This window comes from Micromesistius poutassou (genome assembly GCF_964030765.1).
Source record: "Micromesistius poutassou genome assembly, chromosome: 5".
NCBI classification, from domain to species: Eukaryota; Metazoa; Chordata; class Actinopteri; order Gadiformes; family Gadidae; genus Micromesistius; species Micromesistius poutassou.
Genome location: NC_140275.1, coordinates 9,360,094 through 9,385,600, shown reverse-complemented (window position 1 = coordinate 9,385,600; position 25,507 = coordinate 9,360,094). Strand labels below are relative to the sequence as shown.

General features: G+C 47.3%; 3 protein-coding genes across 4 annotated transcripts; 2 read left to right on the top strand and 1 right to left on the bottom strand.

Annotated features, from left to right (window-relative positions):
- The first annotated feature begins 78 nt into the window (after positions 1 to 78).
- On the top strand, positions 79 to 8,576 carry polk (polymerase (DNA directed) kappa). The gene is made up of 15 exons (XM_084468111.1): positions 79 to 315; positions 622 to 751; positions 1,042 to 1,161; positions 1,275 to 1,427; positions 1,553 to 1,684; positions 2,013 to 2,163; positions 2,521 to 2,751; positions 3,276 to 3,400; positions 3,565 to 3,731; positions 4,021 to 4,053; positions 4,175 to 4,271; positions 5,141 to 5,312; positions 5,468 to 6,691; positions 7,251 to 7,290; positions 7,487 to 8,576. Exons 2-15 carry the CDS (start codon positions 629 to 631, stop codon positions 7,569 to 7,571), a joined length of 2,853 nt encoding a protein of 950 aa, XP_084324237.1. The 5' UTR covers positions 79 to 315; positions 622 to 628; the 3' UTR covers positions 7,572 to 8,576.
- A 398-nt stretch (positions 8,577 to 8,974) lies between these two features.
- ankdd1b (ankyrin repeat and death domain containing 1B) lies at positions 8,975 to 14,961 on the top strand (the record flags this gene model as incomplete). The annotated part of the gene is made up of 15 exons (XM_084468114.1): positions 8,975 to 9,146; positions 9,527 to 9,627; positions 9,784 to 9,882; positions 9,998 to 10,096; positions 10,311 to 10,415; positions 10,523 to 10,627; positions 10,756 to 10,854; positions 11,270 to 11,368; positions 11,514 to 11,612; positions 11,749 to 11,847; positions 11,991 to 12,089; positions 12,336 to 12,431; positions 12,790 to 12,991; positions 14,400 to 14,531; positions 14,860 to 14,961. The coding sequence occupies 15 exons, from the start codon at positions 8,975 to 8,977 to the stop codon at positions 14,919 to 14,921; spliced, it is 1,668 nt and encodes a 555-aa protein (XP_084324240.1). The 3' UTR covers positions 14,922 to 14,961.
- A 17-nt stretch (positions 14,962 to 14,978) lies between these two features.
- poc5 (POC5 centriolar protein homolog (Chlamydomonas)) lies at positions 14,979 to 25,030 on the bottom strand. Of its 2 annotated transcripts, none has more exons than XM_084468112.1 (13): positions 24,976 to 25,030; positions 24,427 to 24,510; positions 23,488 to 23,641; positions 22,764 to 22,868; positions 21,743 to 21,933; positions 20,591 to 20,767; positions 20,048 to 20,152; positions 19,456 to 19,635; positions 18,682 to 18,919; positions 17,275 to 17,420; positions 16,932 to 17,027; positions 16,022 to 16,210; positions 14,979 to 15,605 (listed from the first exon to the last, which is right to left on the bottom strand). In XM_084468112.1, exons 2-13 carry the CDS (start codon positions 24,508 to 24,510, stop codon positions 15,462 to 15,464), a joined length of 1,809 nt encoding a protein of 602 aa, XP_084324238.1. In that variant the 5' UTR covers positions 24,976 to 25,030; the 3' UTR covers positions 14,979 to 15,461. The 2 variants fall into 2 exon arrangements, with proteins under 2 accessions (XP_084324238.1, XP_084324239.1); XM_084468113.1 differs by having other exon boundaries at positions 16,022 to 16,207.
- Positions 25,031 to 25,507: the final 477 nt, after the last annotated feature.

The following is a 25,507-nucleotide window of genomic DNA, read 5'->3' as shown; positions in this document are numbered from 1 at the left end:
GTGACGAGCGCGTCAGACCGAGTAGTCAGGAAGTCCCCTCCAGTAGTCCATACACCAGCCTCCCATGGATGTGTTGTCAACCCAGCTGTGGGGTCTCCAGTTTGTATGTAGCATTGAAAGCCTTTGAATAACATATTTAAATACTTTTGTGTCAAAATGAAAGGACTTCACAGTGACTTGTGGGAGAAGAGGTTGCTTTGAACTCCCCGGAATGGACGACAATCCCCCCCCAGTTGGCCGAAATGGCAAGACTACGCAACACATTGAAATAAACACTGTTGAACGTCTTTAAAACCCTTAAGAACGTTTCAAAAGGTGGGTTGGTGCATCATCCGACTACTATCTATATCAGTTATTCTTTTCTTTTTTTTATAGCTAGCATATTTACACGTCGGATGCTACTTGATAGTATAGCTACAGCGCTAGAAAGTTCAAGTTTAAGATCGTTTATGGATTTCATATGTGTAGGTACAGTGAGTGAACGTATACATACATGCATATATCGATCTACGATTGAAGCAATACGATGGAAGTATGGCCATTGATGCTGGACACATTAATCAGAATCAGTAAATAAATACATGATCCATGATGTGTTGTTCACTGGATGGTGACTTCCAGCCATAGCATGGAGAGCACCTCAGCAGATGGGGGTGGCTTCCTCTCCAGAATGGCCCTCAACGACAACAAGGCTGGGATGGAAGGTCTCGACCGCGAACGAATCAACAAGATCATCATTGAGTCCTCAAAGGTAGATGTGAATAATACATGTTTATTTGCCCAGGGGCTGTCAATATAGTTTCCGTTGTGAGTCCGATACACACTCACGCACACACACACACACACACATACACACACACGAAATCCAACATATTCATTATTTACATAATACGTCAACTCTACAATGTTATTGTAGCCAACAAAGGTAATATAAAGTAGACAATATTTGCTGCCCCGTCGTTCCTAGCGCCATTTGAATGTTTTTCAATACATTTTTAAGAAGATGTAACAGAAGAATCCCTTCATGCCATGTTTCCCCAGGGCTCCAAGTTCTATGAGAACGAGGAAAAAAAAGAGCTGCAAGTGAACCAGCGCATTGAAAAGATGACGCTCCAGAGGGCTCAGATCACCGAACAGCAGCTCCAGAAAGCACACACTCAGGTGAAGAGATGTTGAGGTCACGGTGAACCATCTCTACCTACACACGCACGCAAGTGTGCCCATTATTGGTCCAGTAATGGCGTACTCTGTTGTTTTTATTCAAATCCTCCAAGGTTGAGAGGCTGGTGTGTGAGCTGGAAATGAGTCGAGATCTCAGCCGTCTCATTGTACACGTGGACATGGACGCGTTCTACGCTGCAGTGGAGATGAGGGATTGCCCGGAGCTTAAGGACAAACCTATGGCCGTAGGATCCATGAGCATGCTCGTAAGTGCAATGTTACTTTTAGGATGTATGTTACAGAAGGGTATCGCCTTCAGGGATGTTTACAGTGCATGGGTTGCAGATCAGATATTTACCACCCCCAAAACCTGTTCTTTCCCTCTTTTCAGTCAACATCGAATTACCATGCAAGGAAATTTGGTGTTCGTGCTGCCATGCCAGGCTTCATCGCCAAAAAGCTCTGCCCCCACCTGGTCATTGTCCCATGCAACTTTGATAAATACAGAGCTGTGAGCAATGAGGTGAGATGTAATACCTACCACCCCATACTGGTACCTAATAACCCAATAGGTCTACTGTGTAGAGCATGCTACAACTTAATGTATATGAAAACAACGTATTATTACTCTGGTTAAATATAATTGTATTACTTGACCGCTACTGTAACTATACTAGTAGAAAAAATATTGACACACTTTCTCTGCCCTAAATGTAAAAACCGATGAGAGATATAAGAGAATATCTCCAAGTTGCAATGCTTGTGATACAATTGACTATTGGACAAGCTTAAAGGCCTCTTGTGACATAATGCCATAACAAACAGCTCACTCCTTATCTTACTGTTGTTAGATCAGAGAGATCTTTGCAGAGTATGACCCTAATTTCATGCCCATGAGCTTGGACGAGGCCTATCTGGATTTCACAGACCACCTGGAACAGAGGATTAGCTGGCCCGAGTCCTTACGTACACACTGCCTGCGCACGGACATCACTGAGACAGGTAGTGCTTGTTTACAGGACAGGAGGATTATTTTTAATCTATTTACATAGCAACACCTGCCCTACTAATAGCATGGCGGCCTTTTGCGTGTGTGATCCACATCGTCTAAACTTCACATCCATTTATTTTATGCATGAAACGTATACAGAAATGTGCCATGAAAACATTCTGACAAAGTAACTGACTGACCAGATCTGCTATGCATCGGTTTTATTCACCTTTCAAGTCAATCAAATAACAGTAGTAATATAGGGGTGGGCTTTCTTCCAACTCCCCCTCCTCCCACCCTTTACTCATCCATGTCTTCTTCCACATGCCTCGTTTCCGACCTCGTACTGCCCAACCCGTCCTACTCAGCCCGTGAAGGTGACCTGCAAAGCATAGTTCCCCAGGAGCCTGAGCCATGCGTGGAGAACCTCTCCCCCCTTCTGTTCGAGGACAGCCCCAGCAGCACGCCCAGCCTGCCTGCCTCTGGGGAGCAGGTGGAGGCCGGCGGAGGCTCGGAGGTGTTTGGAACGTGCGTGGAGGAGGCGGTGAGAGAGATGCGCTTCCGCATCGAGCAGAAGACCACCCTGACCGCCAGCGCAGGTGAAGTGCAGAGTGTCTTCTGGCCCCGATGTACCGTTCTCCGTTTACGGTTTTCTGATTTCAAATGTTTGCTTGTGTGTATGTCGATTATGACTTCCATTGCACCCCCCCCCACTCTGCACTCCTTCTCAAGATTTCTTCCTCGCTAATTAACAGAGTTTCTTCTTGCCCTCTGGGGGGATAGGGTTAAGGGGATGTCATCAATATATGGCCCGTTAAGCCCTTTGAGACTGTAACTGTGATTAAGGGCAATAGAATTAAGGGCTTAAGGGCTAATTAAGGGCTATACAATTTAATTCAAATTTAATTCAATTGTTTCTACTGTCTTCTTGGATCCTTCTGAAGATTAACACCAAGATTGACTTGTGTTGTATGTGCTTGGCACTTTCAGAGTTGTAGCAACAATCCGATTCATGTTCATATTAATTACCATTACACTATTACTATTTTACTATCTGTATCTGTAGAGTATTCTGCAGCGTTATGAGTCATGAGCTTTCAGTACTGTTGTTTCCTGCTTCCAGGCATTGCTCCAAACACGATGATTGCCAAGGTGTGCAGTGACAAAAACAAGCCCAACGGCCAGTACAGAGTCCCCTCCAACAGAGAGGCAGTCATGGACTTCATCCAGACCCTGCCAGTCCGCAAAGTATACTGAAACCATTTCTCAAACTACTACTAACATTTAAGCCACTAATCCAAAATGGTTCATGCAATTGTAATGGTGTGCATATTGTGTGGTTGTGCTTAATGTGCAAATGTGAGGAGTTGTGTATCAATATTAAAAGTATATAATTGTTGGTATTTCCCCAGGTTTCTGGCATAGGGAAAGTAAGTGAGAAGATGTTGAGCAGTCTGGGCGTCACTAGCTGTGCTCATCTTGGCCAGCAGATGGCTCTGCTCTCCTTGATGTTTTCTGAGACGGCCTGGCATCACTTCATGAGGATTTCCTTGGGTCTGGGCTCCACTCACATGGAAAGGTGACACGCTTCACAATTGATCTCCGCTTTGATTACAACTCTGAACCCCTGCACAAAGTCTATTATGTGTTCTGGACACACCTCTGTGGCATCGACCTGATCGCATGGACTCTATCCGATCTACATGTTGCATGCATGCATAGCCTATATGACGTAGAGTCTATGCCATAGTAGAGCGTAGAAATGCATGCATCTAGTTGACGAGACCATTTCATAAAAGGCACCCGTTAACATTTGGCAAGTTTCTAACAGAACATTTTGTGTGTTCTTTTGGTGAACCTGGGTACAGGGATGGAGAAAGGAAAAGCATGAGTACAGAAAGGTATGTTTAAAAAAACAAACGACAGCAACAAAACAACAAGGAGTCATGGCGCTAACACTCTCCTAATCATGCACTTTGTCTCTCAACGCACTCTTTATCCTTGGCACCCTGTCTGGCACAGAACATTTAGGGAGATGAGTGTGGCGGAGGAGCAGCTGTCTCTGTGCAGGCAGCTCTGTGACGACCTGGCAGCGGACATGAAGAAGGAAGGACTCCGGGTGGGGAAAGACTCTCATGTGACATGGGACATCACACGTGTTCGTATCGCCCCGGGCCCTACGTTCAGTCATTTTCTAAGGGGGAAGCTGCTATGCTCATATTCGAAGACCAGCTAGACATGCAAAACTATTGTCAAAACAAGCGTTGATTGGTTGAGTTGAAACGGTTAAATATTCTAACTATAAACTAAGACTTTCTTAAAGTCCTTCTTTGTAAGACTAAATGAAATGGAAAGGAAGAAAGTGCAGGGAGATTGCATCTGTGGAGCTGTCCTCCGGGGGAAAAGAGGACAGCTGTCTAACCAGAAAAGGGCAGTTCCACAATCCAGAATTAATTAAAATGGTTATATTTAGTGAGTGAAATTCACTACGCAACGCCACTCAAAGCGGCACGTGATCTGAACGCTTGCAGTTCAGGCTGAATGTGATGCAGCTACTCCATCTTGATCGTTTCCCCCCCCTCACAATCGATTGAGGGAAGGAGGGCCGGGTGGCTTGGCATGGCCATCACCCCCCTGCCTGCAGCCCCGATGGGGCTTGAGAGCTGGGGGGAAATGGAGGGCCATTAAGGGGACTGCAGGGGACTACTGTCAGCCTTCGAAATGTCTCTCTGGGAGAGGATCACATTACCAGGGAAACACATTGTGACCCATTAGTTACAAAGTGCATTCTGACAAATTAACCGGCGCAATGATACAGATTGCCATTTATATATTCATTGAATGTCATTGCCTATACAGTGTTTTGACTATTGAGCGGGTGTAATGTTGCAGTGCCTTTGTCAGACCGTGAGGAATGGTGTGTACCTTATTTGCTAAAGCAGAAAATGGATCCATCAACTGTATTTCTTCTGGGATCTTCTTCTCTAGGGTAAAACGATAACGTTGAAGCTGAAGAATGTGAAGTTTGAGGTGAAGTCCCGGGCATGTACGCTGCCCTGTGCTGTCGCCACGACTGATGAGATCTTTGCCGCCGCCAAGGATCTTTTGAAGACCGAGATTGACAACGTCAGTCCTCAGCAGCTCAGGCTGAGGCTCATGGGTAATGGAGTTTATCTGGCAGCAGCATTAGCTGGTTGATGACGTTGACTGACTGCACACATTTCATGATAAACTGCATCACATTACTGCTGCTTTTTGTCTTTTATTTGACCAACGTTTTTAACAAACTCTCGTGTAACTCTCGTGTGCGTGCAGGCGTTCGCATCTCCACTTTTGTGAGCGCAGATGACAAGAAGCCCCAGCAGAAAAGCATCGTGGGCTTCCTCCAGCAAGCCTCCTCTGGCCCGCCCCAGGGTACCGCTCCAATCTCTGTGAAGGAGGCCGTCTCCCACCACTCCGAGGAGCCGCGCCCCCCTGCCTGCAGTCATCCACTGGAGCAGCTGCCCAAGAAAGTCCCCAAGCTACAGGGTCTCCCGTGGCCGGCCGGGCAGACAGGGTCACAGCAAGTCGCGGCGGCTGGTGAGGACCAACCGAAATCGTTCTTCCAGAGGGCCTACGCCAAGAAGCTGAGTCTCCAGGGGAAGAGCCTGGGCGGGTCGGACAAAGGGCAGGGCGGTGTTTGCTCTGGGTTCAGCCGGCCAGTGACGGACAATCCACAGAGCAGCGGCGCGGCGCCGGAGACGCGTGAGTCACCGGCGGGTCATTTGGGTTCGAGCGGAAACTCGTCGTCCGTCACACGACGCGCGGAACGTGTCCGTGCGGCCCCTCCAGAGGCCGGCGCCTCCACCTCCACCTCGGCCGCGGCCACAGACGCCGAGACCCTGACCTGTCCCGTGTGCTTCGGGGAGGTGAGGACCGCGGACCTCGGCGTGTTCAACAGACACATAGACCTGTGTCTCAGCGGGGTCGCCGCCGAGCCGGCTCGGCCCACAGAAGACACGGACTCCGAGTCGGACGACGGCGGAGACGGCGGTCCGAAGGGATTCACGGTCGTAGACGAGGGGGTCCGGGAGGAGGAGGAGGAGGGCGAGGACAACGAGAGGCAGAGGACGTCAAACCCAGAGGACGACCTCGGTGATTTTAAGACGTGTGCCGCTCTACGGGGTCCTGGCGTAGCTCGGTCGGAGGGCACCAGGGACCCGGGGGCTTTGGAGTGGCGCGGCGGAGACCAGCCTCTGTCGGACCACCGCGGCTTCAGCAGGGTGCGTTCGTCGTTCCACGGTGACCCGGCAGCAGGATCGCGGACCCCCCGCCCGGAGGCACCTCCCGGCCGCGAAGGCTCCCCCGCCCTCGTCTGCCCCGTGTGTCAGGCGGCCCAGCGTACTGGTGACCTCAGCGTCTTTAATCGCCACGTCGACCTCTGTCTGAACCAGGAGGTGCTGCACGAGCTCGGAGAACGTGCTGCGACACCGTCACCGTCGCCGTCGCTGTCGTCGTCCACTACGATGCGACCTACGATCACGGCTAAAAGGGGCCAAGGTGAGCGTGTTGCGTCAGGAAGAGAACATACATCGTCTAGGTGAAACACAGACTGTGCAGTGAGAATAATGTTGTGCTGATTGTGTCTCCGTTTTGGTGCATTGTTGCTGGTTTTGTACAGTGTTCCCTAAATTGATAAGTGATTTAGTTTTTTCTCATTACAGGATTGTAGTAATGATGCCGTTCAAAATGTATATCCGAATAACATTGGTTTACAGAATGGGTGTCATTTAGTTTTATTCACGTAGTTTTTTGTATTCTTTTTACATGGCGGTCTGTTCCGTTGCCGTTCACTGTGGTAGGGTTGGGAAGTGTGTGTATTGATTCCCACAGAGAAGAGACATCTCATTTGACCCCTCGGGGCGTCCTTTGGCCAGCTCTGGAGACGGTTAAATCACTTTCGCACCCATTCACTCTTCCGCACTCTTCTCCACAATGGAGTGTTTGACCGTCCCAGCTTGCTCTTAAACCTGCCTGAGCACCTTCATTATTTATCTCCCTGAAGATGTTCAGTTTGTGTCTCCCGTAGACGCTGATCCATTTCTTCTTTCATTCACAGAACAACACGTGGCCAGACCAAACAAAGGCAAAAGCAAGAGGTGAGCCGCTCAATCGTCGACTGTCGATTCTCAAACAAATGGCGTTCTCTGTGAATAAATAATAAGGCTGCTTCCGCACACAATGAGGTGTTCCTAATCGTGTTCAGCTATTAAACTGATTTTCGAGCAGATTTTCACAACTGTGTTTTTTCTACCTTATTACTGAAAGTCATTTATTTGAATGCTTGTGTTCCAGACGAGCCCCCCCCACCGCTTCGCCTCCTGCCAAGAAAGCCAAAGGACGGAGCACCCACAACACCATCGACAAGTTCTTCATGTGATACACAGGACCGCAGTAAGGGCCTCGCTCGCACCCAAAGCTCACTGTTGAGATCCTTCATCCTCTGCATCAACACATAGAACCAGAGACCCTTTTGACAAGAGGCGTCACTGTGGGACAAACGCTGGTGTCACTCGTAGCACTGATTATGGGTCTGATGCTTTTACGTAGCAGGGCACGGCCCACATGGTCAATGTGTGATGTCTTGGCTAGTTTAAGATGAACAAAAACAAAACAAAAGAGCCGACCTAGAATGAGGGTTATGAGCGACCTGGGGTATGGCCTACGATGATGCCTCTGAAAAAGGGGACTAAAGGTTGGGTGGATGATTAGTCATTTGAGATTGTCTTTAACCAAACCAGTCAGTGGTTAAAGCGTCAGAACCCAAAAGTCAGCTGTCTAGTAGAACAAATACAAAAGGTTTGTTCAATAAAGTCAATTTCAAATGATAGATTTTACATAAATACATATATTTTACTATGCAATGGAAACTATCTACATTAATGGAAAAAATAAATAACAGCAATCAAGTGTTTTTTTTTAAATCTCAAAATGTAAAATAAGAAAATACATATATATATTTTTTTTTTTTAAGAAATAATAAGTAACTGTCAAATATCTATGGCCTTACTGTATCATATCCATAAACTCAGTGCTTGAGGTATAAATTATTGCCGAATATAAGTCGATAGTTTAGAAGAAGCAAGAGTTTCATACCTGTCAAAGCAATACGGAGAACATACCCTTTAGGGTATGTATGCATATATATTGAAGGCTTATCTATGTGTGCACTGAGAGTTGAAGCGTTCTTTATATATATATTTATCTCCCACCAAAAATACATAGGACAAGTTTGTGGTTTTGCCCCTTGTATGTCTTACGTTAATGATGTAATCAAGGTATGGTATGAAGATGTATTTATTTGTACAGATATTGAGCAAATAAACCTTTTCAATTGCAATATTGGTTGCGTAGAACGGAATAATAATTGTTTCATAATATGTAGCTATAGTATTTATTTTGTAATTTATAATGGTGTGCGTCCAAAATAAATGAACATTACAGGGCATCACTGTGTCAAGTGTCATACATCTACATGCACAGATACAGTCGGTCGTGGTTGCGTGTGTGTGGTGCATTTTCAAGACTTTTCTGGGCTTACCTGTACAAATAAAGCCAGTGCAAACAGAGCGCTACCTTCCCACACTGGGAGTAGTCTCGGCATTCTCGTCTATCAGGCGGCTCCTTTCCACACTTGTGTAAAGAAGTCACACAAAAGTTCTGAGCTTTTAGTCGACGTAGCTGATTGTAGTGTTTCTGAGGAGCTACTTCGTGACAGTGAACGGTGAAAAGAAAAGAAAAGTATCCTTACGGTGAATTGTTTCCTCACCGGAGAGGAGAGCCATGGCGCTGAACACGAGGCTCGGACGGCCCGCCGGGGCTAAGGCAACTCTAAACCCCTCGACGTGGCTGAGAGAGGAGACGGTGGCGGCGTTCTCAGACTTTATACAGCAGAAGAAGCCACACAAAGGTGGAAAGACAAGGAAGAAGTCCATCTTCGACATCAATGAGATGTGTGAGTACACTCGCAGGATAATATACACACAAGTGGGAGAACGTTGCGGGACTGTTGTGTTATACTGTTGCATTACACTGCATACGCAGAATGTTTAAAGCACAGGCGTGAGTTCAGCCTCAGGATGATCTTGTTGCACTCACTCGTTATTCATCTTCATCTCTTTTGGCTGCAAAATAAATGATGGCATTGGTAGAAGAAAAAGACAACGATGTTGTCCATAAATAAGAATAAACAGACACAAAATTTGTGAAGTGAAGTTGTGCTGCAATGTAGTAAATCGTATTTATAATAATGATTAATGTTCAACGTACCGTAATTGCACGTAGCCTAACGTTACCTAAAAATATACTTTATCGTGGTTTGTTGTCATTGTGCAGTGCTTGAGGCGGAGATCAAGTTAATCGAAGCAGCCAAGAGGAATGACGTTGAGGCCATGAAACTGTGGGGCCGCGGAGTGAATCCCAATGTAAAGAACGTGGTGAGTTCTTTAAAAAGGAACCCTGGCATATTAGCCAACTTAACAATCAATCTCACTGATCATAAAAGAAAAATGGTGTAAACAATGTTTTGTGATTTCCTCAGCTCCGCTGCCAGACTTTTAATGGCGGCTTGGTCGTTCTTCTTTTCAACCCAGCATAACAGGACAGCCCTTCACTTTGCCGTGGCCGGCAACAACAAGGAAGCTGTGGAACTTCTTCTGCTGTGGAGGGTCAAAGTAGACCAGAAGGACATTGTAAAGACCTCCACGATACAGAGCCACATGATGTGAACATCTCTACCGCCGCTTCACTCACCCACCGGGCCCACCTCACCGCCTGGCTGTGTGTGTGTCGTTCTGTCTCCTACAGCACGGCGTGGCACCTATTCACCTGGCCGCCTGGTTTGACTGTCTGGACATCCTGAAGCTGTTGGTCCGGGCTGGAGCCGACCAAAAGATTTGTAACAATGTGAAGAAAAACTGTTAAGGAGCATATCCAGTCCTCATTGTCATTGAGACAAAGGGAATCATGACCACCACAACATAAATATTTACGTACTGCAGAAACTATTTTGACGCGTGCTGCATGCTACTGAGTCGTATAGTATTGTAAAGTATATTCATATTCCCTGAGTGTCCTTTTCGTTTATTTGTCTGCTTTCCGATTGAACGTCTCCCCTCAGGAAGGGTTAAACATCATCCACTGCGCCGCCATCAACAACCACTCTGTCGTTCTGCAATACATAATCGAGGACCTGCAGATGAAGGAGCTAGACAAGCCGGACGGGGTATGCTGTGTGTGCCCCAAACACCCAGGCGTTCACTTTGGTTGACCTGTATTGTGAAGCAGGCTCATTTACCTTGGCTCTGGTTTTCCACCCTCCACCCTCCACAGATGGGGCACACGGCGTTCGCGCTGGCCGCAGAATGTGGCTGTTTGGAGATTCTAGATATGCTAAGTTCACCGGCTTATGACATGGCCACGACTAGACCCAACAAGGTTTGGATGGACTTTCTTCTTGTGTGCATCGAGTGCATCGCACTGTGCTGTTCCCGTTAGAGAACCTTGAGTCTCACACACACACGCGGTCACTTTGACGAGCCGTCTCTCTCTCCCCTTTCTGTCAGAACGGTGACACACCTCTGCATTTAGCCGCCGGACGCGGCCACCTCGACGTGGTGGACAGGCTGCTGAGGAGCTTCGAGACCCGGAATGAAATCAATGTGGTGGGGCGATCGATGTTAACCGCGTCTCTATTGCCACCTGGCTGCGTGTCCCTCGTGACGGCGCGTGGCGTATCGGCTAATCCTCGGCTGAATAGGGACTCGTACTACATTTACTGAACACTGGATTGAACACTGGATTAGTATTGATGAAGTCTGACAGACAAGTTGCCCAAAATACGATAAATACTGCCGATAATAACATCATCGCAATCCATAACATATTGCTGACAAGTTTTTAAAAGCCAAATTCAATCGGGCTGTTTGAAAGTTGGGGATTAATAAAGTCAATCAATCAATCAATCAAGTATGTCGGGGTGAGAGAAGTTGGCCCTAACAGAGTCAACCCCTGGTGTGCTACGGTTGTGCGTGGCCTCCTCCTCCAGTGTCGCAGACGGTTGTGTGTGGCGTGTTGCAGGCTGACCAGACAGCCCTATACCTGGCCACCGAGGGGGGACACGAGGAGTGTGTGAGGGCCCTTCTCCAGGCCGACTGCGACCCAAACATCGTCACCTCGGTAGAGCTTGCTCCCCCTCCTCCACCTCACGCATTACTCAATCTATCAAAGTCATCCACTTTTTCTTCTACTCAATGAAGACACAAAGCTGCTATATGATGTCCTTCCCACCTCCGTCAGAGTGAACCCCTCTCCTGTCCCGCAGACCAAAAGGAGCCCTCTACACTCCGTGGCAGAGAGGGGTGACACGGCGTTGCTCAGACTCCTCCTGGACCACCGAGCCCAGACGGACTTCCAGGATCAGGTATGAGCTTTATCAACATCCAACGTGCAAGGTAGGTATTAACCTGTTGCCCTGCGTGATGAACCTGTGTAATGCCAGCAACGCGGCTTTACGTACCTCATAAGACTGACCAGAGAGGTGCTCTGTGTTCCTACAGAATCTAGAGGCTGCTCTTCACCTGGCAGTAAAGAACTGCCACGTCCCCGCCATCTATATGTTACTGGAGGCTGGCTGCAACATAAATGTCACTGACAAGGTGTGTTCTGATAAGTTACACATTACGTTAATCGGCTTTCTTTTTAGAACGCTGATGTTTTTGATCAGAAAGCTTTGCGGTCCATTCTCGGGAGATTGTGCTCGTGAGGCGTAACTGAAACCGGTCTGCGTCCCAATCCACAGAGGTCCCAGACCGTGATGCACCTGGCTGCCGAGCTGGCCAGAGTAGACATCGTGGAGATGCTGGTGAAAGCTGGGGTGGACCTCACCCTTTTTGACAAGGTAAGACGAGTTTACGACGTGAAGAAAAACAAAAAAAAAACTTTACATACCAGATCGTCAACTCTCTGGCATGTTTGCAGTTGTCTGCAGTTGAGGCTAAAGTTAGTCTATTTATCAAAGGAGGAGCACAAACTAAACATACACTGAGCCCCATTTACAACACACACAGTTTACATGATTATTCTTGAAACTGTTGGACTGACGCGTTCAAACCACCAAACATACGCTTTCCCTCCTGTGGAGCAGCACAATAAGACGGCTCTGGGGGTGGCAGCCAGAGCAGACGAGGTGGCCGTCGTTGACATGATCATCAAGGCCGAGAGATACAACGCATGGAAGGAGGTGAGGTTCACTCCACCACTCTTCTCGACACGTAGAGCTGCCTGCACGTGCCGTTAATAATCCAAAATTGGGGTGTCGGGGAAAGCAGTGATTGAATTAATCTCCAGATGATCCATTTCCTCTCGTCACCTTTCGTTGAATCCGCCGTAATGTTATTGCAGCTGGCTGTGATTGTACTGTCACTGTGATTAAAGCCTGTATTTGTTCCTCTCTACCCTTTATGACATTCCGCATTGGTGCTCAGATTATGAGATGTGTGTGTGTGTGAGAGGGGCGGGGGGGGGGGGGGGGTCTGTGTAGACTCTCTGCACTGTGTGGCCTTTCTCAAGGTAATGACATGATTCGATTGCCCTTTCAGGCCCATCCAGAGCTTAATGAGAATCTTCACAGCCAGCGACCACTGACGTTTAAGTTGGACCACCGTCAGGAGACCAGGCAGTTCCGCTCGGCGGTCTGGCACCTGGCCCACCGGCTGCTGAGACCAGGGGAGTGGAAGAGGCTGGCGGAGCGGTGGGACTTCACCAGGGAGCAGGTGGAGGCCATCGAGGTGCAGTGGACAGGTGAGGCCGCAGCTGCTCCCCAACAGCCAGGTGTCTTGGTCTGCTTCAGGTCACAATGTGTGTTGTGTGAAGGAAGGGCTTCTCATCATCAGGGTGAAGGTAGGAGAGGTTTAGGTACGAGACGATTACCACCGTCCCATTACCGCCCCCCTCAACGAGAACACAACAGCTTTGAGTTCCCTCCACAGTAAAGGTCCCTCAAAGAGGGAAGTGACAGTGGAGGTCCTTCCCTATGAGATGAGACAACACTATCATTAATATTATGCAAATGAGCATAGCGAACGTGCTCCCCTACGTCACGCGGCGCAGCGTCGACGTGTCTACACTACAGGAAGAAGCCTACTGCTATTTTCATTCACGTTTGAAAACGTGACCCTCGTGTCGAAAATAACGACCTACACATTCAGATCGTATAGTTACCTCCAGTCTATTGTTAAATAATTTAACTGTTTATGTATTTTGTAATAATTATATAATTATAATACTGTTTGTGAAATAATGTACAACTATTTGAGAAACATGGAAAAATTGCCGCCTGCTGAGTTTGCAAGGTATCCTGGGTAATTCGTGATACCCCCTTAGCTGCAAGTGAGGTACCGATCTGGCTAGCTGCCAAGGGATGATTTTAAGGGGAAATAGGCACTCCCTTAGTATTGGAACACCCTACCCTACCCCTTGGTGGGAATGTGCAAATTCTAGGGCTCAAATCTAGGGCTAGGGGGAATAGTGGGACAGGCCTAAGAGTCGGCCCTCAGTCTGGTTCATTCTTTACCCTGATGTTTAGCTGTGAGGTTTGAAGTGGTTAACTCCAGTGATCAGCTTTGAGAGGGTTGAATAATAGATAAGGGCCTGGTGTTTTAAAGGTCAGGTTCAGGATAGCGGGGGGAAAAGGCAACGCATCATGAAAATAATCAGCAAAGTCAATCCAGAGGTACCTAAGGCAAAGAGTAACCTTTTTCTAGAGATAATTGGCGTTGACCGAGCCAGTAGCGCGGTCAACTAATTGGTCACTTTTACGGTCCTTTGAAGACATCCATGAGTTACATACTAGGCACCTCAAGCACTTGTTTATCAAATGGTACACAATACGTTCGTCGTTCTCTTAGGAGACGAGACATACAAGTCTGTAAGGTCTTTCTCCGGTTGAATGGGGGCGGGATAGTGGAGTGGCTAAACTATAGTGTTAGACTCCCAGCCTAAAGCTATTGTGGCCAATTCCCATTTAAATTCACTGTATGTCGCTTTAGATGAAAGGGTGTGCTAAATATTTTACTATAGCAATTCTTTACTGTCCATAAGTTACTAGATGGGCTAGCTTTCTATCAAGTATATCTTGGATGTTTATTTATTTAGTTACAGCTTGTACACTGTTCTCACACCGACTCTGTGCTGTGTTCTCTGTCCGCAGGCCAGCAGAGCTACAGGGAGCATGGCAACAGAATGCTGCTGATCTGGCTCCACACGGTGGAGTTAGCCGGCAAGAGCCCTGCCAAGGAACTCTACCAGGGCCTGATCAGCACCTCCAACAGGACAGCTGCAGGTACGAGTATCGTGTCCGTAACAATTTTGGATATATAAGGTAAAGATGAAGTGTGGCGTCTGCGCCTTTAGTCTAGTATTGAGGTGTCGCCCCGATGCGTATAGTCTCCAAAAAACGTAATACTCAAGTGAAGAACGCACACAAGGGCTTCCAAAAGTGTATTTTAAAAGCCGAAACAACAATTACAGGCCACATAACCAAGGGGTAAACGTTTCGGGTCTAGCCCTTCATCAGTGAAGGGCTAGACCCGAGGGCTATAAGGTATACATACGCATGAAAAATAGCATATAATTATGTTTACCAAGTGTTCACTTGTTCCCCTATGCAGATAAGCTCCGGAAGGAGACAAAGAGCAGCAGCAGCAGCAGTAAGAATTGCAACATTTCATGAGCCAGATCAAATTAATTCACACAATTTACAACGAGGTATTTCGAATGCTTTGTTTAATTGATCGATTGGCATGTACACAATGTTTAGTTTTTATTGCAGAACGAAACAAAGATAATTTATACGTTCGTATATGACTTCCATCCGGGTTTGCGCTGTAAACTTAATCTTAGGTGTGGCACTAAAAATACAGCAGCCCTACAAGAAGCCAAAGCTAGACTTTCCATTATTTAAAAACATGCCAATCATGTAAAAGCAACTGTTCAAATGTAAATAAAAAAAAGATATACTTAATAAATTATGTCTAATTTCAAATACACTGGATACTCTTGTCAATAAATTAAGAAAAAGCTTTCCCTGACGTCTGCTTGAGGCTGTACTTGTGACTAAGAAAAGCTTAGTTTATTATGCATAGTACAGTAAATGTTAATAAAACCCTGAGAGGAGTCTGTCTGTCTGTGTATATGTTTGTATATGTGCATGTGCGTGCGTGTATATGTGCATGTGTGTGCGTGTATGCGTGCATGTGTGTGTGTGTGTGCGTCAGTCCATCACTTTGACGGAGTGCACGTGGCATGTGCTGGGGTGGGTCCTGGAGGAGGAGCTGTGGGTCCTGGTGGCGGGGAGGCTGTGGCCCAGCAGGGTCGAGGGGGGGGGCCGTGAAGCCCCGGAAGGACCGATGTTGATCTGGGGAAAAAAAAAAAAAGTCACATCCTATTCAATAATCAGTTCCACCACAAACATTAAAAGGGGAACCCGTGTTTTTTCCACACCTGGCGTAGAGAAGCAGAGTCCTAGTCATTAATGAACGTAATCACCGGGTGAAATCACATCTGGGCGTGTCCCACCCAGATGTGTGATGGAAAGCTCCAACAGCAGCCCCTCCAGCAGCTGGTGACCTGATCCATCAATCACACATCTGGTCGGACACGCCCACCACACTGATGTCACCAGTTCCTTTTATTTCTATTTTTTTTAATTGGCTTGTAATGACTCAACCTCAAAAAAAAAAAGCCTAATAAATAAAACAATAAGCCCACCCCCCGCCACCCCCATTTTAATCCAAAGAAGAGCGTCGCCATGCCAACGGCTGCCGTGGTTACCTGTGGGACGGGCTGGTGGCGCTCCACGATCACAGAGCTCATGGGCGGAGTCATGGACATGACGTGGAGGGCGCCGGGCCCGATGCGGCTGAAGTCCTGGCGGGCCGTGATGCGAGCCGTCAGCGTCTTGGGGGGCTTGTGGTGGTGGTGGCCGACCCCCGGGGTGACCGCCCGGCCCCCGCTGGCCTGCTGTCAGGGGGTGGGGTGGGGGGGGGGCGGGTTCAAAGTCAATACACAGCGTTTGAAATGCGTCACCACCACAGAGTTTGGTGCTTTGGGTTTCTACTGCTGCTGCTAGATCTTATGTCAGCTTTGAGCTTCAGTGCCCCGACTCCTGGGACAACTCACAGCAACAAATTTAAAGTAATACCTTAATATCCTTTACCCACTTTAGACATATTATCATGAATCTGCCAAACTCTACCTGCAACTGTTTTAATTAAGCTATATTTTTTATTTTATTTTAATTCCAGCCATTCCACATCTGTGTAAATGTTTAAATTTTCTTTTTCTCTTCATCAGTTGTTTGTGTATATTTGATTTACTTGCATTGTATATTGTGTATATATTGTTGTTTTTGCTGACTCGACATCGTTGCAAATGAGGGTCACCCCTCAATTGATCTTTCGAGCCTATTATAAATAATAGGCTAATAAATAAAAGTATAAATAAAGGTTAAATGAAATGTCGGTATATGTAGTTCTGTTGCGTAGTGTCTTTCGTGTGTGTCTAACTGTTAAAGACCTGGCCTGAGTCACATTCCTTGTATGTGTTCATACTTAATAAATAAATAAAGCTGATTGTGATTGAAGGCGGGGCGAGTGGCAGCCCTATGCTCTATGCAGGGGGTGTGGGTGTGCTATCCAGAAAGACGCAGGAGGCCCTGAGATCAACAGAGCAGGGGTCCGACCTGTCTGAGGGCTCCTGCGTTGCTCCCTAATGCCATGGAGCTGTGGATCACCGGGATGGATGCCTCTGGTCTGGTGACCGGGGCGCTGGAGCCCAGCTGACACGAGGAGGGGGATCATTAGAGAGAGGTGGAACACGGGTACGGAAACTATTAACTATCAACACCATTAGGAGCCCCCCCGTCTGTCTTTGTGTTAATGTAATCGTTCGGTATTCGTCAATGTGCCTATGGCAAGGGACTTCAGTCAAGGTAATTAATGTAAATAGGAAACTAATTATTTGTGCTCCTGTCCGCAATGCGATGCAAACAGGCACTGTGGAAAGCCCCCCCCCCCCCCTCTCACCATCAGCCCCGCCTCGCTGTGGGACGGGTGGAGTGGGTGGGCGGGGGGGTCAAAGTGGACGGGGCTGAAGCGGGCGGAGGAGACGGGGCGGTCCTGCTGCTGAGCCAATGAGCTGGAGCCACGCTCGTCTTGGGGGGGCGGGGCATCTGCAAACGGAAGGAAAATAAACAGAACATGAATCATTACAAAGTGGCCCGTAGACGCATCGAAAATACAGCGTCTAGCGTCCAGCCTGATCCAACGGCTGAAGAAGAAAAGGGATAACGACCTTCGGGGGAGATCCGGTCAACCACGTGGTTTAAAAACCGCAGCTACCCTCGAATATGAAATATATATATTACAAATTGAATATCATCAGACATTGATGTTGTGATCATCTTCATTTAATGCGTTCCACTTCCAGTGGAATAATGTTAATGTTAATAATGTTGACCTTTAGCTGAAAGTGAAAACGTAATACGTATAAGGGTGAGGCTACGTCAAGAGAAGTGCATGATCGATGTGTAGCACGGAATGGCACATGCGTATGGATGAAGATCAAAAAAAATAAAAAACAACACAGACCAATGCCAACATTGATTAGCGGGGAGATCAGAGCGGGCGGTTCTAAAATTGATAAGCTGGTTAGGAGTCCGTTCCCCTCGGGGTCTCCTTCCTGGACAGGTATAAAAGCAATTACATAATCAGATCCCTTCCCTTTAATCGGATTCAAGCCTTCCGTAATGACGTTAAATAGTTTGGCGTCATAGGAAAAGGGACGGAAAATTAATCTGCACCTTCCGTGCTCACGCCAAACAAAACGCATTGGAAAAAAAAGACGATCACGATAACGGGGAGATAAGGCGAGGTCCGACGGCAGAGGGACAGCAGCGTGGACCACAAGCGCGCCGACACACACACAACAGGACCACCCTGCGTCTCAAGAGGTCCTTCTCAATCAGTCGGTGTTACGTGAAGGTTACCACTCAGTGAGCAAATCCATCGACCAACCTACTGCACCCGCACTGATCTGTGGACGACTCCCGGAATAGATCTCTCTCTCTCTCTCTCTCTCTCTCTCCCGCCCTCCCCTGCCCCCACCACCTTAAAACCATCTCCACCATCATTCTTAACGGTTACCAATAGCACAAGACTGCACTCTATTGGATGGGGGGGGATCTTAGTCTTTCTATCCTCGTTGTCGTGGTGGATCAATAGATCTCCGGGAGGCAGTGGCACAAAACGCTAATAATGCCTTCAAGGACGTTTACCAGCGAAAGCGAGTAGCATTAGAGTTAGTTCATTACACAGGCCCGGGGTTTACTACTTTAGAGTCATCTCAAGCCCTTTTAAAAGCTCAGCGTACTGCGGTGTACCAGAGCTGGTCGTCGGGCCCACTCTATGATGACGCCGGTGTGCGTGTCTCACTGTGGTGATGGTGGAGGTGGTGGTGGTGGGCTGCCGCTGCTGCTGCTGCTGCGGCTGTAGTAGAGGCGGCTGCAGGGGGCTCCGTCCGGCCGTCCCCGGGCTGGAACATGGTCAGGGCCTCCATGTTGAGGGCACACACGCCCCGCATGAAGGCCTTCTTCATGGACTCCTCGTAGCGGTCCCGCTCCACCCGCAGCTTCTGGATCTCGCCCTGGGCGTCGTCCACGGCGTCGCAGTGCTGCGGACGCACGCACGCGTTCTCCTCAACGTCCACATGAGACAACAACAACAACGTTCCCCCCCCGCCCTAGAAGTTCCCCTACTCCGCTACTGGAAGTGGAGTGTGCTGCACTATGCGCACAAAAGCGCACTGTGTAGGGCTGTGCGATTAATCAAACTTTGATTGATTGCGATTTCAATTTTTGGGGTAAAACGATCGCCAAATGAGTTGCAACGATTAATATAAATCGAGTTGAAACTATTATATATATATAATTTTTTTTTTTTTTTTACCATTTATTTTATTCATTAAAAGAACAGCTGGATACATATTTGTAGATTATTTTCTTTTTTTAACATTGTATATTTTATATAAGGGGAAATTTCTAAATTCTAAATTCTTTTTTTTGGAGTTTTCAAACTCAAAAAATAATAGTTAATAATCGAGATGGTCAATATTGACCAAAATAACCGTGACACTGATATTCCCCATAAAGCGAGCAGCCCTAACACAAGACAGCGGTCGGTCGGTCAGTCGGTAAACAGCCGTCTCACCTCCGCTATCCGGGCCTCGTAGTCGGCGGACAGCCGCGCGCAGACCTCCTCGGCGCGGGCGCGGCAGGCCCGCTCCACCTGCTCCTTCCAGTGGCGCCGCAGCAGCCCGTGCCAGCCCAGCCACACCTTCCTCTTCAGCGTCAGGTGGTAGTGCTGCTGGGCCATCTTAGAGGCATGCGCCTTGCAGTCGCACACACACACAATGCAGAACACACACACAATGCAGAACACACACACACACAATGCAGAACACACACACACACACACACACAAGGGAAATGGGCCAGAGACAAGATTGCCATCACCATCAGTCCATTTCCTAATGATGTAGGCCATTAAGACGAGATGGTGAGTTTCTTCCAGAATAAGAAATCGGCACACATGAAATAAGGGGGTCACTACTGAATGTGCACAAAAGATATAGGAGGCGCATTTCGTGATGAAGCACTCTTTTAATTACGTTTATACCGGCATGGATGAGCTGTGTGTGTTGTGAAAAACAGTGATGCATTTTGGCCCAGTCATGACACTTAAAAAAGACACAGTCAAAAGCAAAGTGTTATTAAAGCAACGGCTCTCTGCGTGTGGCTACCTCCTCTTTGACCTGGCTGTGCTGAATCCTCCAGGTGGTGAAGGCCCTCATGGCCTCCATCTTCTCCTTCTGTCTGTCCAACGCCTTGCTCAGATTCTTGATCACCTGCGGAACGACAAGCGACGCGCCACCGGACATCGCCCCGGGGTTAAGTCGTGATTCTGCGTTGAAAAGCAGTTAGGTCTAGGCCAGTGCTACGGTTCTTGCGTCTTGTGATTCTAGTGTCTAGTCTGCCAAAAGACTCAAGTCAGTGACATCTGGTGAGCTTTCTTTAGAAAAAATGAAGACAAGTGTGCGGTACATACACGCAAACCTCCTCAACCAGTCCATCGTAAATGAACCGGAACAACCAAGGCAGGCCGGGCCACCGCACTGACAAGCGGTCACACTCTTAGACTGGTGCTTGTTAGCTACGGCGGCTAAAAGTGTCATTCACCCTCTTCGTTGATTAGCCTTTGTAGCTAATGGCTTGAGCGAGAGAGAGAGAGGCACGGAGAGAGCGTCTAGCATCAACCGCAGTGAGCTGGCTGTGACTGGGTGTACCTCGTCTTTCCTCTGGTTGGACGTCTCGTAGGTCTGCAGCAGCTCCTTCAGGCCGCTCAGCTCCGCGCTGAGGCCGGCCGACCGCGCGTCACACCTCTCCCTCTCCTTCCTCAGCTCCAGCTTGTGGTGCTCCACCAGGGCCAGGCGCCACCTCCGCAGCTCCGTCAACGCATTGGACTGGGAAGGGGGGAGGTGGGGCGGGGGGGGGAGAGAGGCACACGAGGGGGGGGGGGGTCACAGCAGAGTCACCGCACTGGGAGGTCACGCATTGGATTGACCTTGGACAGGAATTGTCTTAAATGATGAATAGAGGAAGAACACGGCCTTTAGGGAAGACCGTTGTGCAGAAACACTCACAAGTGAGGCAGATTTTCATTCGAATATACTTTCGGCTTTCATATTTCTCATGGAATACCGCTGATTACCGTGCGATAAATGCATAAAAACGTTTGTCTGCAACAATTTAGCTCCTTATAAGAGATTTTGTGGTGATGTGGCCGTGCTCGATGCAAATCAGCACGCTTTTGTCTGTGAACAGTTTGAGGCTGTCAAAGTTGTGCCACTCACAACAAGTAATATCAAGTAGCTCAGCGCGGTTTAAGTATGAGGCGATAACGGAAATTAGGGAGGAATGAGCATACAGATATTCATGCAGTTACAGTGGGGCTAAAGTAATCAGGACATTTGGAAACACTTTAGGAATCCCCGCGATCTGTCTCGTCTTTATTGGTGTACATTGTTTACACCCCCAGCCCCAGCTATTTCCCCTTTTCATTATTCATATTTTGATGAGAAAAAGAGTCCAGCTCCAGTTCATATTAAACACAACGAGGATAGAAAGCCTAAGATGCCCCCCCCCCCTGTCCAATAGAGTGCAGCCTTGTGCTATTGGCAATACAAACACAATGTGGTACTGTACAGCAGATTCTCTCAAAATTACACTCAGCCATTCCAATAAGATTTTTAATTATTTTAATTAAATGGATTATTTTATATTACTTAATGAATTACGTCTTTCCAAAAGCTCTTATATTGTGAAACTGAGATCAACCATGTTCTTATTTGATCTTAATAATCTTAATAATGTGAAATAATGTACTCTGCCATCGACTTAACAGACCCCAGAATCAGAAACAGGTGCGCGGCGCTCACCTTGAGATGGTTGCTCCACGTGTCCAGGATGTCCTCCATCTTGCTAATGTTCTCCTCAGAGATGAACCGCTCCGTTCCCCCGGACTCCCACGAGTCCGGGCTCGTCTGTCTGGACCTCCTGGCCTCCGCCCGGGACCGCTCGGCGGGCCCCGCTGAGGTCCCGCAGGACGACTGAGCTGCCAGCTCCTCCACTAGGGGGACGAAAGAAAGGCAGCTGGTCTCACTTGATGATGAACCACAGCAGCACAGCCTAGGATGTGTTCCAGCTCATCACATCAAGGTGTCTGAAGTGATAACTATTGATCATTTTAATGACCTAAAAAGACTATGAATTACCATGCTGGATTTAAACACTTCTGTTAAACACTTAATACGACTTTCCACTGTTCTTCATTGATAAATACTCCAATGTCGATACAACAATGAAAAACACTCTAATATTGTAAATAAGTATGGAACTGTGTTTGTGTAACAAACTAGGGCTGGGCGATTAATCGAATTTTGATCGCGATTTAGATTTCAGAGTGAAACGATCACCAAACTATTATATACTTTATAAAAAAAAATATATATATATATATATATATATATATATTTTTTTTTTTTTATAGAAATTGCAGAATAGCTGGATTCATATCTGGACTTTATTTTCTATTTGACCATTCTGTGTATATTTTTAAGGGGAAATTTCGAAGTTCTCATTTACAAAGTGTTTTTTTGGAGAGAAATTATGAATAAATGCATCATGTTTTCAAACTCAAAAATAATCGTTTGAATAATCGAGATTTCAATATTGACCAAAATAATCGTGATTATGATTTTTTCCATAATCAAGCAGCCCTATAACAAACCCAGCTGCTAGATCCGGTGGTCCAGTCTCTTATCGATATATATTGAACATGTTTTATATTGATATTGATCAAAGGTCTATCACGATACGATCATTTATTGTTTTATTGCCCAGGCCTATTTCATATATACATATACATATACTGCATGTTATATACATGTCCAATCTCACCATAACAAACACTAGATTGTGAGTGGGTGTCCACCATCGGGGCGGAGGAAGATGTTTTCCCCGCCCTCCTTGAACGTCGGTCATGTGCCACGTCATGTATGACCCCTGGAGAGGAGATCGGAGGTGTTGACGTATGAGAGGAAATGACAAACAGACACAGTTGAACACACAAGTGACTGTGAATGAAGTGCGAATGAAACAATAAATAGTGACAAGTGAGAAGAAGTAGGATGAGTAAGCAGCCAGGAAGTGTGTGTGAAGACACTTGTAAATGCTGCTGGTAAAAATGTTGAATGAGAAGAGCGCAGTTTCTCATCCGGGAAAACACTGATGTCAATATCTTAATTAAATCCAGCAGGGAGTGCGGGGGCTGCACTTAGCAGCACGGGCAGAATGCCAGCAGATCATTGCCAATCAGTCTGGCTGCCATCCACGTCTGTGCTCGACTACATGACAGCTCAGGCGCTGAAGCTCTTTTTGGATTGTGGCGTCAAGGGACGCGACTGATGGATTGGCTAGGACGTGCTTGTTGTCAAGGGTTGGGGGTAAACCATATCATTTGATGAATCTCATAACATAACATCAAACTTTCTGAGGCAAAGTCCCTCGTGACAGTCGATAATTGAAGGCAGCGCCACGGTACTCCTCTGCATTTGTGTCGGTCAGAAATGTTTAGTTAAATTAACATGGCTGTGACTGCGTGTATGTAATCAGCTCAAATCACCTGCTTGGCGTTGTGATTTCACGTCATCCATTCCACGCGACGGTCTAGCGGCTTCTCTGGAGGTGGTGCTGAGCCAGCTCTGCAGGTGAGCAGTAGTGGGTCCCTCGAACTTGGGCGTGACGACAGCAAAGCGAAGAAGCTCCTCGTACTCTTCCTGCGAGGTCCCCCGTACAGAGCACGTGTGTAAGGTTACAGGTATGACCAATAATGTCTGGCTGCAGCCTGTAGGACATGGACATCAACATCCAACTGCTATCGTCAAAATCGTTTTACACCAGCGATGATGTTTGGTAAATGATGTCCCTTTCAGGGTTAGGGTTGTAGTGGATAGGGTAGTAGTGGTTAGGGATAGGGTAGTAGTGGTTAGGGTTATGGATAGGGTAGTAGTGGTTAGGGATAGGGTTAGGGTAGTAGTGGTTAGGGTTATGGATAGGGTAGTAGTGGTTAGGGTTAGGGTAGGAGTGGTTAGGGTTAGGGTAGTAGTGGTTAGGGATAGGGTTAGGGTAGTAGTGGTTAGGGATAGGGTATTAGTGGTTATGGATAGGGTAGTAGTGGTTAGGGATAGGGTTAGGGTAGTAGTGGTTAGGGTTAGGGTAGGAGTGGTTAGGGTTAGGGTAGTAGTAGTTCGGGTTAGGGATAGGGTAGTAGTGGTTAGGGTTAGGGTAGGAGTGGTTAGGGTTAGGGTAGTAGTAGTTAGGGTTAGGGATAGGGTAGTAGTGGTTAGGATTAGAGTTACGGTAGTAGTGGTTAGGGTTAGGGATTAAAAGAAGAGATTGAAACTTCCCACGCCCCGTGAACCACGCTTCGCCACTGGACGTGAGTGAGTGACAGTAGCAGTTGGATGTGGATGTGTGGCTGTCCTACAGGCTGCAGCCGGACCCCACTCGGTATGACGTGTTTGCATGATGACACGCTGCAGAAGGACACGTCTCCTCTCACCTGTAGCTCGGAGGACACTGAGCTACCCCGGTCGGAGTCCTTGGGCAGAACTGGACTAGTTGCCACCCCCTCGTCTGAGGACATCTGCAGGGACACATGAAGACACATGGGTTCATTCATCATGTGTTCATCTCGTAAACACAGTTACTGCCAACTTAAGCCAAAGTAAAAACTAACTTCCTGGAGTGTGTGTGTGTGTGTGTGTGTGTGTGTGTGTGTGTGTGTGTGTGTGTGTGTGTGTGTGTGTGTGTGTGTGTGTGTGTGTGTGTGTGTGTGTGAATTTGGTTTCGTTCCGTCGAAAACGACCTGTCCTCTTAGCAATCCACTAGGTTCGACTAAAGTAATATTTGAAAATAAATGATTTTAGACGCAGGGAGTGGATGCGTGGGGAAGCGAAAGTACACGCGAATAAATCAAGGCAAAACAAAAGGTTATTAAACGAATTGGTTTCGCATCGTCTGCGTTTGTACTTCTGTACACGTCTACGTCGGTTGAATAACACCACGAAAGACAAAAATGCAATGCAAAGTCACACAAAAAAGCCATTACCTCCTTCACACTCAAACGTTACAGAGGAATCAGCGAACCCTCTGCCCGGTCCGCATTCTGCACTCCACAGTCGGTTGAGAGAAGAACGCTTGCTGGCGTTTCAAACGAACAAGGCGCGACGCGATTGGCCGCCGCCTCCGTGGACGTCCGCATGAGCCCCTCTGATTGGACAGGGCGTAACCGTAGTAACCGTAAACGGAACGAGGCAGACGCCAGGGATGAGATTAGCAGGTGTTTGTTTATGCTGACGCTGTTATAATGATAAGCGGCAATAATATAACACTTCAAGATCTGTCATTGATTAAATTAAAACGATACATCATCCAGTGTTGCAAATACTGTATATAACAGGCTATTGCAATTTTAACTTTTTCAATGCAGTTCAAGTTCAACCCATGTCTCTGACAGATTTATTCATGCAGAAAACAAACGGTGTCCATTCAAAGACCTTAATAGGCTTTCAGGTGGCATGTTCACTACTTCACTTGCCCATATGAGAGACTCTAAATCACTGGGGGGCAAACCACCGTCA

Coding starts and splice junctions, on each gene's coding strand:
- polk (XM_084468111.1), top strand. CDS start 629: ATGGAGAGCACCTCAGCAGATGGGGGTGGCTTCCTCTCCAGAATGGCC. Junction 1,685..2,012: donor ACAGAGCTGTGAGCAATGAG/GTGAGATGTAAT, acceptor TACTGTTGTTAG/ATCAGAGAGATCTTTGCAGA. Junction 4,054..4,174: donor AAAAGCATGAGTACAGAAAG/GTATGTTTAAAA, acceptor TGTCTGGCACAG/AACATTTAGGGAGATGAGTG.
- poc5 (XM_084468112.1), bottom strand. CDS start 24,510: ATGTCCTCAGACGAGGGGGTGGCAACTAGTCCAGTTCTGCCCAAGGAC. Junction 22,869..23,487: donor GAAATCACAACGCCAAGCAG/GTGATTTGAGCT, acceptor TCTCCTCTCCAG/GGGTCATACATGACGTGGCA. Junction 18,920..19,455: donor ACGAGGCCCGGATAGCGGAG/GTGAGACGGCTG, acceptor GTGCGTCCGCAG/CACTGCGACGCCGTGGACGA.